We start from the raw sequence: 17,246 nt of genomic DNA on the forward strand, positions 1-17,246 counted from the left end.
CCTCGTCTCAGATTTCTTTTACCATCTTAATCAATTTGATAGCCACAAAATAATTTCGCAGAAGTAAAAAAGCAAGGAACTGCAACTCTCCGGAAACGTTTGTTAATGCTGGTTTTTGTAGACAAAGTCGATGCTAGTTTACAATCGAAACAATCAGGCTTTGCGCCCAAATGCAACAGGGTAGCTTTTAAAACTTCGATTTTCATGTCGCAACTGTCAATATCAAATCAGGTATTTTTTCTATGCTCGCTCTATTGAACTGAAGTGTTGGCTATGAGCCAGACACCATGTAACACGTACGTTAGCTGCACCCATAATTTTGTGTCCATATCTCTATGACTGTGCATGGGCGTAGGCGATACGAAATGCTTAGGGAGGGGGGGATGGGCGCGTTACTCGTCTAAACCATTGGACTCCAAGCAAGAGACGACAAATCGACCATTGCTACAAACCCATTTTCTCAAGTGCACAGACAAAAAATCTGACATGAGATTAGTCTAACTAGAACCTGCTTTTAAATTGGTCATTAGAAAAAACTCAAGCCAACAGGTTCCCTCGAACCCTTTAATAATTGACATTTTGTTTTTTCTTCTTCAATTTTTTTAGCTAAGAATCAGCACGTTTTTACGGTGTTTTTTTGCAAATTGAGCCACAGTGTTCTTAACAAGTATGTGTATATAAAAAAGGATATAAATAGGTAACAAAACATTGAATCTTATCATTACTGATGACACGTTTATATGCATATTTACTTAATGAATATGATAAAAAGGAGGAGTGCAGTCAAAGAGAAATACACTACACAAAAGATCTTGTAACAAGGAGTATAATAAGCAGGATATTAATAGCTGTGCAGTCATCCAGTTTTTACCTTTTTAATACTGAAAATACCAAACACAAATTTGACCATCTTTTTTATAAGGATACACTTTGTAAGAGCACCGAAGTTTAATTTGGCAAAAAAAGAAAAAGGAAAGAAAAACAAAAAAGACGGTACCAATTAATCGACTGTGCTACTAAAAATTGCCATGCAAACTTCAATTTAATTGTTTTAGAAGCTAAAATTATCCATAACAATGAGAACATCCTGCCTCGGCAAAAATTATCTGGTCTAGTAAAAAAGAGAGAAACTTAAGAAAAGATGTCTTAGTGCGTGTAAAGAAACTCACTCCATTGATGAAGCCATATCTAACTAATTCATCCGCTAATTCTTCTGACTTCTCGCCAAATTGCACCTCACAGGTGAGCTGTCGATTCATTCTATCTTCAAATTTTAGTAGAAGTGTCATCTAAAATTTGAAATATTTTATGATGGTTTATGACTATATATGATGGTCTAGGCGGTAAAGGAAAATTTATGATGATTTATAACGACTTATGATGATATATGGCAGTTGAGGACAATTAATGATGATTTATGATGATTTATGACGATATATGATGACATATGGCGGTTGTGGAAGATTCACGATGATCTATGACGATCTATGAAGATTCATGACGAACAATGATGATAGCTGAGGACAGATTATTACGATATATGACAATATATGATGGTATATGGCAGTTAAGAAAGATTTATGATGATCTATGACGATTTATGTAAATTTATGACAATATATAATGCTATATGGCAGTTGAAGACGATTTACGGTAATTTATGACGATTTATGATGATTTGTGACGATTTATAAAGATGTATGATGATATATCATGATTAAGGACAAATTATAATGAAATATGACGATTTATGACGATTTATGACAATAATAACGAGTACTGATGATGACTGTGACGACATTTAATGACGGCAGGTGATAATCATGATGGCATGATGTTACAAATAGTGATGTTAATGAAGTAGATTATGATTATGATTATGAGCAACATCATCGATGACGAAACTGCAAATTACCTGCTTGGTAGCTGCTTCTTCTGACGTTATGACGCTGCATTGCATATTAACTACCTAAAAGGGATGAAAAATTTCGCTTTACACAAAGCATTCAGTGATTTACCGCATGCAAAGAGAGATTTTTGAACAGCAATCAAATACAAATTTGGCGTTATAAATCATGGAGTTAAACGATATAAAGTTAAAAGCGATGTTGTAGATTGTAAGTAATTAAAAGCTTATGATAAGACTTCGTCAACTTCTCATGCGGAAATTGCCGTATATTTTGCACAAAATCATGGCTCATAAGACGCATAAAATGCTGGACTAGATTGTTTACGTATGGTATCAAAATTTGTGCTGGCATTCGATAAATAAACCTGAATGTATTTTCAAATGAAACGAGACTGATGTTTTTCATGCATTATTTATGTGCACACTTTTAGCTGAGCATCCCTTTATAGTCCTGAGAAAGCCATATATGCTGGTGTATGCAAATATCAGCACCTAAAACAGTTTTTCATTGTCGTGTTCGAAGTGGCAAAGAAATAATTTCATCAAGATATATTTTTAGAGCTAGTCTTTCTTTACCCTTCTTAGACCCTCCCTGCACGTGGTACTTCATGCGTGTATCGATCAACAAACGTTCCAATGACATTACGAAATGCTACAGATTGCCTTCCTAAAACATATATTACTCACTGCTCGTGTCTCCTCCTCTGGTTCCGGACTCGGCGTTGATCCGACCTCTTCTCGGATTGGAATTTCCGCTCTTAAAATAGAAATAAGCCACTTCAAAGAAAAATTTTTTAAGAATAACTGGTTCAAGAGTGACATCAATTCTTTACCCCTTTAAACAAATGTCTGGCTTCTTGCAAAAAAATATTTAGTCAAAATTTTCTTTGCTTTAAATTTGGCTTGATATTTTAGAAAGGGTTGTTAAATGAAAGTGGAAACGAAATAAGCTTTAAATTCGTGAAAAAGCTATAAAACCAATTTTTAAAGGAACTTGGAGATGATTTTTAAAAGCGCACCCTTCGTGTTAGCTTCCCCTTGGAATAAGCCTCCCTTTCGAATAAGCCCCCATCTATAAACTATCAAGTTTAATAACCCCCAGGGGAATGTTTCGAGGAATTACAGTACTTTGAAAACAAATGTTGGGGAACACAGCTTGCATTTTACTTGAATCAGTGACGGCAATAAAGCTTCTACAGCGGCGTGCAGGAAGTGCAACTTTCGGTTCAACTCGCAGCAGTGACCACTCCTCAAATAGTTCGGAAGGCTAGAAAGACTACTTCTCAAGAAACTTTTCATGGTACACTTTCGTAACATGTTTCAAAATGTTTGCCTCTTTCCAAGCCACTTCTGGCGAGGTTCCCTTTATTTTCATTCTCATATAATATTTTAAAGCCCTCTACAGATCATTGCTCTTTATTTATACCTTTATTTTCTACCAGTGGTATCATTTCCGTAAACATAGAAATTGCTTCCAAACTTGCGCTGATAAAACAATAGTTTCAAGATTCTCCTTTCCTTTAAGACATTTAATTGAGGATTTTCAATCTGTATTAAAACCGTGTTAGCCTGGATTAATACAGCTTTGCGGTTATTACAAAGGTTACGAAGACCTACGTGGTCTGGAACAAGTACAAATAGTAAATTACAAAGCCTCTAGTAGGCACAGCTAGCCTCGATATATTGAGGAGATAAATGAAAACACATCTTTCTAAGTCGATGAAAATGGTCCAGGTTGCCGATATGGTCTTGAACAAAACCAATGCTTTATTGGTTTGATAGCAAGTTCAATCAATGGAATTAAACATACTTTGTTCTGTTTAGCAAAGGGTGACTTTCTTTTTTGCTTCTTGAATGTTGCATACCAGTTAAAGGGTAAAGGCCAATTCTGTTAAGAACAAAAGAACAAATGTGAAAATGACAAAAGTCAGTCTGGTTTAAAAACAGCAGACAGAAATAACCATTGTAAAAATTGTGTTCCAAAAATTGTCTTCGGAGCTATCGTATTTTTTTACTTCGAATATAAATTTATGCTGAGCCTTTGAAGGTTCGTGCAATTTTTCCCCAAAACGCTCTAATGATGGAAGGAAATCGTTCCAAAAATAGTGCATTCTGCTCTTGCCCCTTTCCTTCTTTGCCTTCGTTAGAAACGCATTTGTGTTAATTTGTAATTTACTGATTAAACATAATCTCATTAGACAATATCAAGATACAAGATTGAAAACATTCATCGCTTGAAAACGTATCAGAACATACCTCAATTCTTCTAGAAATTTCTCTAATTCAAGGGGTTGTACTTTTGAATACCTGAAGAGACAAAATCAGGATGAAACACGTGAGGCGAAGCTCAAATAAATTGAACTTATTAACCAAATATGCAGGTTGCACAGAATTGTTATCAGACTTGCGGTTATGTCAAGCTTCTACAATTGAAGAGAAAGATAAAGAAAAGGAGGCCTTTCGCAATAACATCAACATAAGGAGGTTGCCACAAATTGTATTTCTTGTGTGTACAATAAAGAGAAATACACTCTTTTTTATAAGAACCAGTAAATTTAAGTTCAGGCTGACTGTTCTTAATTTTTTTCGAAAATCTGAGGCTGGATTGTTCTTGATTTGTTCTTAAATTAATAGGGTGTAAGCAGTGCTATTGCTAGCTTTTTCGCTCTAAGGAGGTGTTCAGGCCTCATTTGCCAACAAAGTGAGTGAGACAACCTTCATTTGCCGACAAGTTAGAATATTCACCGGAAAAAACACTCACACATGGCTAAAAATCCGTTTTTGAGATAAAATGTTGTTAAAAATTACATTTTACAGTAGCTCAGCCTCGGCTTGTTCTTAATCTGTTCTTAACTTTTGACCAATTTTGAGGCCCGTGTTCTTATAAAATTGTTCTTATAAAAAAAGTGTGGTGTCCAGCAACTGAATTTCCACAAACTGGAAAAAGAATAACTTTCTAAGCTTTATTAAAGATGATTTATCTTCTTAAAGAAAATAGAAGCTTGGGTGACTAAAGTTCTTGAATTAATACGATCATTATTCATTAATCATTAATCATTAATCATTAATCATTAATCATTAATCATTAATCAATAATCATTAATCAATAATCAATAATCATCAGTCGATCAGGTGCGAATAGGACTAGCTATGGCATGTTACTCTGGAAAGGCGATCAAAGTTATATCAAAACTTGCAGTTATCTCCATGTAAGGCTACAGACAGCGAAGACTTCTCTTTTGCAGAATTTTGCCTGCCTTTGAAGCGTATTACAGTTGAGAAGCATTGATACGGTGTTAGTGTGTTGTATGATATAAAGCTGTCGTGTTAGTATAAGGTAGAAGGAAGACGATGTCAGGTAAAACTGAACAACGCCACAAAAAGTCATGGTCTGCCATCGTGCTTCTTCTCGTTTGAAATTTCAAAGAACTAGAAGCACAAAATCAACGAGAAATAATAATTGAAGCCCACTAACTTCCACTCGACGATTTCGCCATTAGGATGACAGATTTCGGCCATCACTTTCTCGGGTTCCACTTCATCCACCGACTCAGGATGGTTTACTAGAAAGCAAAAATATCTAGCATCAATGGGGGGTGTTCAGGTCCCATTAAATTTTGACTACGTCATCACGTCGGAACACAATTCAAATAAGATAAGTTAAGATTACATGAACTAGAAATGTGAATTAGATGAACTATTGATGTGAACTCATTACACCAGGGTGAACGTTGTAGGAAGTAGTTGTTTTGGGTAAAATAGGGTACGTTTCCCAGTTCCCCAACAACCCTCTCCCAAGTCTCGCAATTCCAGTCCTTCCCCCTCCCACAACCTTGATTAGAAGAACCATAAGATTTGAACAAAAAGAATATATTAAAACACCAAAGAGATAGGCAAGCGGTACATTTTCGGTACTGCCGGAAAAAGAAAAGTCAACTTTAAAGGCACTACCAAGATTTCTGTTCAGAAATTGAATGCATACAACTGTTCAAGAGTCCAGGTTAGTTTTCGTATCTAGGCTTTTATGCTGATCTTTATTGCCCATAACGGCGTCTCTTGACAACAATCTTAAGCAATAAGATTTCATTGCGACTACGATTCCAAATTAAGACTCTCAGATTGAAGCAAAACGAATTTTAAATGACGTAATCCTAGATGATGCAACAATCATAATCCTTTAAGATAGAATTAAAAGATTAGGTAAACCAGTAATTATTGATTTAATGACGTTCTAAATTGGTATTGTTTGGCTTTAGATTTTCACAAACTTATTCCTCGTTTCGTAGATTCAAATAAACACACCCACAAAATCACGAAGGAAGTCTATCAAATATTAAATCAATACCGATTAAAATATTGACTGGTGAAAAGGGAGAGTTAAAAAAGGATTTTTGAAACGTTCAGGCTGTTTTGAAACGATATTCTAATGTAGAGGGTTAACTGTAGGTGGCGTAGAGAGAATGATGTTTTTCATTTTGAATTTCCGTTACAAAAAGCGGATAAACCTTAAAGGATTACTTCTGGGTGTATGAAAGGCAAAAAAATACACTCTGCAAATTTCAAAGGTCTTACACTAATCAACATGGATTTGTAGAATAGCAGAGTGGTGATGTCAAAAATATATTTCTGGACAATTGGAGTTTTGATCGTAAAAACTGACAGGACCCCAATGCACAATATGGTCAATGTGTTGCAAACTGGCTACGATATGGCCAGTGAAAGACCTTAAGGATACTGAATACAAAATTACAATGATATTGGCTCATTAGGCTATTTAATGACAACCTTTCAGATAATATTACTAAAATTTAAAAAAAATTCTTTGGATACTTATGACGTCATCAATTCTTACTCTATAATTTAAAAAAGGCAATCTCAAAACTTGTCTTAATCCTGCAAAAAGGAATAATAATTGCATTTTCCAATAAGTGCTGCCTTTTTATGCAGAAGTCAATAAACAAAATTATGTTAAACATTTTTTTATCGAAACCTCTAAAAAGGCCAAAAACAATATTGATAGGAAATGTGATAGTAGAGCCTTTGCGTGCATGGCAAATCGCCCAAGCGAATCCTGCGGAGTACACGTTCGGGATTCTAGCCTCGATCTTGAATCTGATCTCGATGAACATAAATAAGGCGTGTTTTGGCAGTTTTAGAGCTGGCAACAGTCGATGACACGATGCCTGTTGTCAACCTCCATGTCCAATCTGATTCAGCAAGAAAGATGCAAACTCATAGCTCGTTAATAAATGGCATTTGATACGATTCGATATCGCTCTCTTTTTTGCGTCCTAAATCTTCAGTGTTATTTCACTAAGTAGACCAACCTTCGCTTTTCTGAACGACAAGGATGCCCTTCTTTTCCTGTGATTTCCGACTTCATAGCTCCATTCGATAGAAGTTTTTGCTAGACCCAAATCGATTTTTCGACTGCCTAAAAATGCATTACGGAAAGCCTGCGTAGCGCAATGGCTCATTGTTAGCAATGAGTCTTTAAATATGGCATCAACCTTAGAGGCACCACAGGGTGCCAAAGAGGTAAACATGCAGAGAAGTACTTGCAAGTGTGAATTCCGTTGCGTCTTGGCATTTAGCAGACTGAGAATACAGCACAGTGAAGGAGAAATAGATTGTATCTTGTCGAAATGATTACTGTATATGTCTGTAATGTTCTATTTAAAGGGTATACGTACTGTTTTCATCCACGATGTGATGTCCTGTAAGAACTTTTAATGAGTAGACCTAAAGATAAAGAAACAAATCTCATCCAACTGGCAGCAAACGACATCAAGAAACTTATCAAACAATACTGTAAACTTGAAATTCCGACTCTTCTATTAAAATAGCGAATTATTTCAAAAGACAAGTAGCCAGGTTCTCAAGTCATCAATCTTCAGACCAAAATACAGCAAGATGACTCATGAAAACCCGTAGACCGTTCCTTGAATTTCTATTCAAGTTTTTATCTTCAGAAAAGGCTGCAACATTTTCTTAAAAACAATTCTTTTCAAACATCAAAAGTTAAAATTCTCTAACATTTTGAGTTCCAAATTGTTAATTATTGCTTTATTAGTTATATAATTAGTTATCTATTCTTTGAGTTATAGAGCTCTATCAATTAAGCTCTATAGCAGCCCCTTTTTTCCCGACCGTCAACCAATTAGCAAGACTTCCTCAAGAACGTCTGTATTATGTCTAGGCAAGGCATCGGTGATCAAGATAATCCTGGCGTTGGAAGAAAGCATGAAGACGTTGTTGCTATTGTCTGATCTTCTTATGGAAACATCAATGTACACCACAAGGAGGTATAACTCTTGAACTAGCAGCGAGGCATCACACCCTCCAAGGAAGCCATTTTCCATAATTCCAAAAATTCTTACCTCACCACCTTATTTTTACGTTTGATACTCTAGAATGTGATGCCTAAAGATCAGGTTTCGTGCAGCTCTAACGTTTTGACTTCTTTCTACCACATGGTTTGATCATAGTTAATTAAGCTATTCGCTAACAACTGATAAAACTCTTGAATTAAGATCAAAACTGACGATCGCAAAATCCAGCAACGTCTGCTAGAATCCTTTTATTGGATTACACAACTAACTGACCACCCATTCAAATAAAACAGCAAACTGCTAACTAACCTGCATGACAAATTAACTCTGGTCTTGATTTTTAAAACAAGATTTTCCAGATCTCGTTTGCTTATGTTTGATGCCCAGCATAAAGTTATCTAAATATACATATTGAAGCTGTAGGTAATATGACTAATCTATAAAACCAAAACTTATTGCATTCACCCCCTTAATATCCTTGCTACAACTGTCTAAAAACCGAAAGCACAGGCTATACCACGGGGGTATTTCCATTTGCAATAGTAACTCCTAACTAATAAGTCCCAATAATACCTATATTCTAGGCGCTTCGCTAACAGGCATCAATTCTTTAAGGGTCTTTTGGCATTTTTTGTCAAACAAGTACATACCAGAATATAAAACAGCGCATCCGAAAGCCTAAGAAAACGAGAATCGCGGCAATGAGATTATAAACAAGAGCAAGTATTTAAAAAAGATCACAAAAAGTAGAATTCTAAGCCTTGAAAGAAAATAAAGGCTGTATATGATAAGCGCTTTATTAAGACAGCATCTGCGAGGTAAAGCTCTTTTGAACTGCACTACAGACAAAAACATAGGCGTTAGGTTTCCAGTATAAGAAGAAGCTATGGACAATAAAACGTTCTCACGCTCCATCATAGGTCAATGAAAAGACCCCAGTAGATATTCTTTCAAGCCTATGCTCATACATTTTTAGAGACCCTTTAAAGTAATTGCTTAGCTTCTTGGACAATAAATGGTACATCTAAAGGTAACAGAAACGGAGCATGTGGCGAAGGAAACCAGGGCCAAAAGGTGGTACAGCACGCATCACTTTATCGAAAACATACAAAAGAAACCTTGCAAGCAAAAGATTTTCCTTTTAGGAAAAGGCCCTGTTTGTAAACAACTGCATACTAGTTGTTGCTGTTGTTGTTGGTCTGCATGTGTGGGGATGCGAGAGAGCCGGTAACCAGTCACGTGGTATTAGGTAATAGTGATAAATGTCTCAAGTTGTAGAAGTTAAAGTTGATAAAAAAGGTATTCATTTGCAAAACTGGATTCAAGTCATTTTGTCATAATTGATATGTAACATGTAGGTTTCGAATTAACTCTCAATTTAGATGGATTAGACGGGGGGGGGGGGATGGCAAACATTGGTGTGGTTTGCAATGGCTGTTTCGCCACTTTGCTAAGGCTATTTTTGCTTCTCTTTTAGACATTCCATGAAAGTATAAACATACATTACTGTATACAAGTAAATCCTACAATTTCTTTTATAAGAATATCATGCCCTTTGCTTAATTAACAAAAAACAGGTGCCTCTTTGGAACTGAGCCATCTGCAATTGTAGGCCGCCTTCCGCAAGTGCTATGCAAACAGACAGAAATGCCAATCGAGTACAACTACGTGCATGCTTAAATGTACTCAGGAATGACGAGGAAGAAAAGACATGAAGGGACGTAAAATGAGATGAAGGAAAAGGCTAGCTAGGAAACAAGGTAGTAAGGAAAGTAAGGAAAAACAAGAACATAGTGTACGATCAAGAAAGAAAGAAACCTCAAAGAATAACAAGAAAGAAAAGGCAAATGGGGACAGTAAGGGAACGGGTTGGTGGGAAGATGAATAAATGTGGAAAAGATCAGAATGAAAAGAAACATGAAAAGAAAACATGAACCGTAAGCAAAAAGGCTCCCTAGGAAACAAGGTGGTAAGGAAACCGGAACGGCACCATCAAGAGAGAAGTTTGTTTTCTCTCTTGGACTCCACTGGTAATTTTCATTAGGCACGCAGCACTGATTGGACAACTATACCGGTCTTGTGCTTGCGTTTCTGATTGGCCTATTTCGATCCACAACTGGGTATCATTGTGTTCTTGTAGACCCTTATTCTGATGTTTTATGCTCTGAGGAGTGTCAGGAAAAATAGTTTTTAGCCAATATGTTGTAAAATGTTTGCTTTTTTCAAAGCCATTTTCAAGTTCTGTACCGCCAAAAAACTGTCTTTATTTGTCCGATAAAAATCTTTGGGACGCCCCACCTGACCATTGACTCCTGGTGATATGAAATCGCCATTTGCAAGCAGCTTTGCATCAACAAGACAATTAATGATTAAATTTTATTGTAATACGAAAAATCGATTGGCATCCTAATCATACGAAAAATAAAAAATGAAAAACAAATTACAAGTATATATGTATTAATTAAAGGTGCTAGAAATCAGCCTTGCTTGAAATAATACAATAGTTTATGAATTTATTTGAGGAGGGGAAGAGGGAGAGAAACTGTTTGCTGCAAAACAACCAGATGATGAATTATTAAGGGCTGAAGGGATTATAACTTTGTAATGGGTATCTAATTTTGCAATGATTTTCATAATGATGATGAAATAGGAACGACTATACAGGAACAGAGTTGTCCAGCAAACTTTGATAAGGGCATCTTCGTACATGAAAGCCAGGTTCAACTAAGCATTGAGACTCAACCAAGTCGAATGAAACAGTCAAATGTTTTGTTTCTTAATAAATTTACAGCAACAAACAAATGAGGTTGAAGCTTACGTGACTTTTAATGCCCTGTTATTCTACTCCATCAAAGCATAAGCATGTGATATACTAGGCCAGAAAGCCTTACAGCAAAACAAAGAGGTCTCTTGATTCTGATACAGCCGAGGTGCACGTAAACATTGAGAACCATTGCCGCAGAGACAACCGATTAGAGAGATCTTTAGAATGGGAAGTCATCGCTGCGGAAAATCTGCTCATATATGAAGGAAAATAGAAAACCAGGTGATGCCTAGTTTTCATTTGAAGCAGGTCTGTGTCATGAATAATTAATAGAACCACAAGCAGCCGCGGGTGATTGCAAAAAAACTAGACGCAAACCTGTACTGTCAAGATTTTTTTCAATGCAACAAAAGAAATGACTTTCTTTAAGAAAATATCAGGTTTTTTCTATACATTGCAAAACCTGATTTTAAAAAATCACTACCAGTTGAAAATAATTGTCGCCATATTTTTTACATTGAACGAGAAATTAACGAGCAGGTGTCATTAAATTGTCCTCTCTCTCTATTGCTATAATAAATGTATTTTTCAAAAAGCTTATTATCAAAGATTGAAGAGGCCTGTATTTCCTATGCATTTCATTAGCCTTAACTGGCTAATGTGATTCAAGGAGACAGAGAAACAGAGTCTGAAGTCCTTCAAGTAAAAAGTTTCCTAGCTTACTGTGTAAAAATCAAAATTTTATAATGAAACGATCCACGTGTCAACAGTGGAGCGACACGCTTTTAATAAGCTCTATGAATGCTTCAGAAAAAATCGATGGAGAATGTACTATGTATTAATGAAATGTCATAAGGCGTCCACAGCCTGTTCTTGAAAAGAAGCATTTGAGATGAAGGCATCCAGTTTGCAGTAGCAATAAGTGTGTTTGCTTGGCTAATGGACAATAAAGGAAGAAAACAGCTCTTGAACATTTCTATATATTAAACAAATAAAATAATAAAATTCGGAAATTATAAGAACTAGACGGAAAGTAGACAAGCCATTGACTAGCTGGCAATATTAAAGCTCAAAAAATGATCTGCTTATGAATCAACTTTGAATTTGCAAAGCGCCAACATATTTTGACAATGATATAATATAAACAACCTCATTTTTAACTCAATTATGAAAGTTGGTTTTCAAACAAAATTAGACGTTTTTCCTGCATGCACGGAACTATTTTTAAACATGAAATAAAAAATATCCTTAAACAGCATTTTTAAACAAACCGAAAAACAAAAAGCATTTTGGAATTGTTAAAATCTCAATAACTGCTCGTAATACCAGTAAAAATTTTAAAGGATTTTGGAAAATTTCGAAAATTGATCTAGTGGGATGTTGAGATAAAGCAAGAATAATTAAGTGTCAGGCATTTCCCGGTAGCAAGTCGTCTATTCCTACCGTTAATAAGAAACAAACCCTTGGAAATTTTCAAAAATTTCGAAAATGTAGCACCATCCAAAGAATATTTTGTTCTGAAATTATGCATGAAACTTACAGAGGCAACTTCGAACGGTCCTTTTATACCAACCCAGTTGCGTACAGCTTTTATAAGAACCTTATTTTTATAACAATTTTTGCCGATATTCTTATTTTTCCGTTAAGTTGAGGTTCAAATGTTTTTAATGCTGTTTTCATTCTAAAATAGAACTGTCTTTAACTATATAAGATCGATTGGTTTTACGACCACTAAATATCAGTAGCAGGGTTGACTGGCTGGCAAACTCTGGTCTGTTTTGCTAACACCAAAGTAAATTTTCAAACACAATTATTACAAGCTTATTTTTGGCAAATCAGGCCTCGACATTCTTATAAACTGTGCTCTTACAAAAAAAATAGTGTTAGAAAACAATATTGCTATTGTCTAACACTGTTGCAAAACAATAGCAAAAAAGCAATAATCTTCACAAATCTTCACGTTTTGGTATATTTTAGTCTTTGTTTTGCAAAGTAGTTTATTTGCAGAGCTTCCTGATTATTTTAGTAAAACAACTATCTCAGAAAACTTAACCCCACCATGTTTCCCATTCTTGAGTTACGAGAATTCAGAAAATAGTCATCATTATAAAGAACAACAAACTGTTGTTGGTTGTTGAACAGAACCTACTAGTAAAATGTGTCAAACATTGAAGTCCAAAAGTTTCATACAGCTTCGTATTTTAGTCAAAGCTTTATACATAGCTTTTAGGGATGATTGTACATACAGATATTTTAAAACCACGTCTTAAACAGAAATCTGAGGGAAAAGGCTCACCTCAGGAAGCTTTCATTTCTTGTTTTACCTTAGGAAATTTAAATTTCGTTTTCAAAATTTTCAGAAAAAAGGCTGTTGGAAATTCATATTAGTGGTTTCTTAAAAGACACACGAGTAAATATACTAAAGATGATTATATAGCAAAGAATTACAGTATAGTCCCGATACCTCGAACACGCGAAAACTCGAACACCCAAAAACTCGAACAGATGATAACTGGAAACTACGTTACCCCGAAGTGCTTTTGCGTTTCTTGAACCTTCCCCATTACTTTGGAGTCTCCGATAACTCAAATTGGAACAAGAAAAGCCACGAAGTTTTAAAACCTTTGTACAAGAATAAAGCCAAAAATTCAAACTGTTCAAACTTTGCACCATATTTACAGGCAGCAATAACACCATGGTAAAAATTTAGGTACATATTTTCAAGGTGATGTATTACGTTTTAATTACGTCAAAATACACTGAGTTTTAAAAGATCTCAAAATATATGTACCAATAGAACTGTTGAATTTAAACATGCGCCTTTCTTTGGAAGCAAAATGAAACAGCGTCGGCCTAATTGTTTTAGGCAACAAAGAAGAGAAGATTGAAGTCTAGTCAAACAAAGTGCCACATCTGCCTATCAACTTTCATTTCCCATGGCTTGTACTCCTGCGTGGTCTTGATTTCAAACACACTTTATTTTGTTATAAGAACAATTTTATAAGAACACGAGCCTCAAAAATTGGTCAAAAGTTAAGAAAAAAGTAAGAACAAGATGAGGCTGAGGATGAGGATGACACTCTTTACGTTGGCAAATGAGGCCTGAACACCTCCCTAGAGCTTAAAAGCTAGCACTCGCACTGCTTACACCCTAATTATTTAAGAACAAATTAAGAACAATCCGGCCTAAGATTTTCGAAAAAATTAAGAACGCTTAGCCTGAACTAAATTTACTGGTTCTTACAAAAAAAGAGTGTAATGTTTGAGGCCAAGTCAAAAAAATCCACAAGAGTACACCATGCATCTTTGGGGTTTTGTGAAGTACTCTTAGCAGAAAACTGTCTCAAACTGTTTCTTTAATCCTTTTTACGCTATAAACTCCTACTAAGCACCAAACGTTGCCTTTTCTGGCTAGTGTTCTTCTAAGAAAGAAACTATATCCTACGTTGCTGATCTCAAATCAATTCAAACCCGATATCCTAACGCATTTACAAAAAGACCCTTTAAAGACAACCAGCTAAGGTGTAAAGCTACATGCAGATGATGTACAGGTCTCTCTAGATCTACATTGCAGTCTGATATAAGACTGTCTATATATGAGACTGAATAAGACTGTCTCTCTGTTTCGCTATATAAAACTTCACCAAGATCTGTAAGAGAGTTTGTTGAGACACTGCGGCATCTAACGGAGAATTAGATATTACGTAGCCAAAGCTGTCAATAGGCGAATGATGGCTGAGAATATGTATAAAACCTTTCAAGCCCGGAAAGCTGAATATCCTTGACTATGCAAAACAACACTTCATGTCGGGAAAAAGCCTCACCTACGAAATGAATCCCCTTTCGCCCTTTGTCCATGAGAAGTATTACTCGTGTTTTATCTGTTATAGTCCTATTTTGCATGTGAACGATATTATACATTATAATGAACCTTGATAATATTCATTTTCTGTATAAAGTAAATATCAATTTTAAGTAAAAAACTGACTTATTCTAACTACATCATAAACTGCAACAAGAAATTATCACCATTTCATACTGCAACTGACATGATATTCCCTACCTTTCGTTTCTTGTTAAATAAAGCCCAGCCAAGAACAAATCTTGTTCATTCGCTCTGGACAGATTATTCAAGGTTATATGCAAAGTTAAGATAAATTGTGAACGAAAATAACACAAACCTCGAGTAAAATCTCGTGTAGAAGGAGGTCTTTTACCGATGGTCGATTAGGTGGATCTTTTTGAAGACACTGTCTGACAAAGTCCTGAAATGAGAAAAATAGAAGGCTAGACAACATCTTTTGCAGGTAGCAGTCTTGAGAAAACTAGATGTGTAAATACTGTATGATTAGAGACTCCTTGACAATAGTGATTTATATTCATTAACGAAATCAAGCTTACTGTTATCCGTAGGCTGATGTTAGTTATATAGTAGTTCTTTTTACGCAATATGCGGTCTACAATTGTACCATGTAATCCTAAATCAAGGATAAAAGCGTCTGAGAGGTAATAAGGCTAAACTAAGTGTCTTTCATGAGGATGTCCAATAAATCTTGATATTAATAAAGAGAAGAAGATGGTCTGAAAGTATTAACACAATAGAGGATGACTGTCATCAATAACGTTCTAAAGACACAAAGCCGTCTTCAGATCTGCTCAACAGCGCAAAACCTGGAAATTATTTCATTGTACAATTGAAGAAATCTCCAACTGGAGCCTCTTTGCTATTGTGAATAAATATTTCAGCCGTCGCGGAAACGTGTACGGAAATGCATTATGCTTCTTCCGTATAGAACTGTTCTTTGGAAGAACACTCAAAACATCAGATGCGGCAGACATGTTGAAAAACATGCAGCTTTTTCTAAGCAGTGGCGGACACTTGAGGGGCGAGGGGGGGCGACCGCCCCCAATACTTTAAAGGACAATGGTCTTTTGTTCTAAAACAATGGGAAATGGCCGTCATCTTATTAAAACAATAGGCTTGCCCCCCCCCCCCCCCCAATATTTGGCCAAGTGTCCGCCCCTGTTTCTAAGGGCCTTTTTGGACAATGGGGCATTAGGGCTATTTAGAATCTTTAATAAGTAGCCTTTGAAGAATCTTAAAACGCCAAGCCTCGCAGAAAGCCGGGAGACACAGCCATAAATGGGTTGCTTTTTTCAACAATTTTCTTTTAACAATTTACTACAAAAAAATTTTCTCATTCCAACGAATCATGTAAAATGTGAATTTTCCTTTGTTTAAACTAAAAGTGTGGCCTATATCCTATGGTCACGCAATTTTCAGTTTTCTCTAATGCCCGGCTTTTCAAGTTGGCTTGAATATGTAAATTCAAAATGCATTCTTCAGATACTTTAGCAGCAATTATGACAAATTTGTCTCCCTACTCTTTGCAAGCCGTTGTAGGCTTATTAGATAATCTCAAAATGCACAATACAATCGTAAACCCGCGTTTTCTTATCTCCCCTCGACAGAGCTTTAGCGGTTACACATATAATAGCAGCCATTTCCATATGCCCTCGTAATCGTTTTCTTATCTGTACACTTAAGAGCGAAAGATGCATTTCTGGTATGGCCACCAAACGAATCCGTATTTATCGTTCAAACAATAATTGCTAATTGCCTTAACGAAAAAACTGCTAAAGATCAAGAAATAAAAACCTTCTGTTTTGCATCGTCGATTCTATCGAGTGATTCCTGAATAGATTCCGGCGTGACAAATTTCCCATCTGCAGTTTCCAGCACCAAAGCTGCTAACTGAAATAAAAAGAAAGAAAATGATCGCCCAGGATTATTCTATAGCAGTTTCTATAAAAATTCCCATCTTGGCATTCTTTGCGATCTTGCAAAGCAAAAGGATAGTCGTAGCAGAAAACCTTCTAAAATGTTTTTGACTTAAAAAAAGCTTAACTAAACTTATGATACATACATTAACAATAGAAAAAACAAATTCGAAAAACTATTCAAAATTAAACATTTAAAAATAGCAATTAGAAATGTAATGCATTGTAACAAGGAATAATTTTTGCTCGAAACGTTTAATGGTATAAAACGCTGGATTATCTCCAAAAGGTTAGCGGAAATTTAAATCTAGATGCAGATTGAGCATAACGCGACAAAAAAACGGTGCATTGATTTGGTCTTTGTTTTTGTCCAATCAGCTACTACTAGCCTTCGCAAAGTTAAACTGTTTAAGAGAGAAAGAGTTCCTTTAATTGACGCCAATCAAGCTTTTTTCCTTCA

At 35.7% G+C, this 17,246-nt stretch overlaps 1 protein-coding gene across 3 annotated transcripts in view; it reads right to left on the reverse strand.

Annotated features, from left to right (window-relative positions):
• The window catches only part of LOC135688758 (nuclear receptor-binding protein), a 37,138-nt gene that overhangs the window by 3,594 nt on the left and 16,298 nt on the right, over window positions 1-17,246 (reverse strand). For all 3 annotated transcript variants that reach the window (XM_065205741.2, XM_065205740.2, XM_065205739.2), the window contains 9 exons: window positions 16,665-16,760; window positions 15,187-15,270; window positions 7,603-7,651; window positions 5,385-5,472; window positions 4,166-4,216; window positions 3,720-3,797; window positions 2,597-2,666; window positions 1,916-1,969; window positions 1,170-1,289 (listed from right to left, as the gene is read on the reverse strand). In XM_065205741.2, coding sequence (XP_065061813.1) covers window positions 1,170-1,289; window positions 1,916-1,969; window positions 2,597-2,666; window positions 3,720-3,797; window positions 4,166-4,216; window positions 5,385-5,472; window positions 7,603-7,651; window positions 15,187-15,270; window positions 16,665-16,760 — 690 coding nt within the window. The remainder of the gene's footprint in view (window positions 1-1,169; window positions 1,290-1,915; window positions 1,970-2,596; window positions 2,667-3,719; window positions 3,798-4,165; window positions 4,217-5,384; window positions 5,473-7,602; window positions 7,652-15,186; window positions 15,271-16,664; window positions 16,761-17,246) is intronic.

This window comes from Rhopilema esculentum, chromosome 9 (genome assembly GCF_057945365.1).
Source record: "Rhopilema esculentum isolate cy_ngs chromosome 9, ASM5794536v1, whole genome shotgun sequence".
In the NCBI taxonomy this organism is placed as follows: domain Eukaryota; kingdom Metazoa; phylum Cnidaria; class Scyphozoa; order Rhizostomeae; family Rhizostomatidae; genus Rhopilema; species Rhopilema esculentum.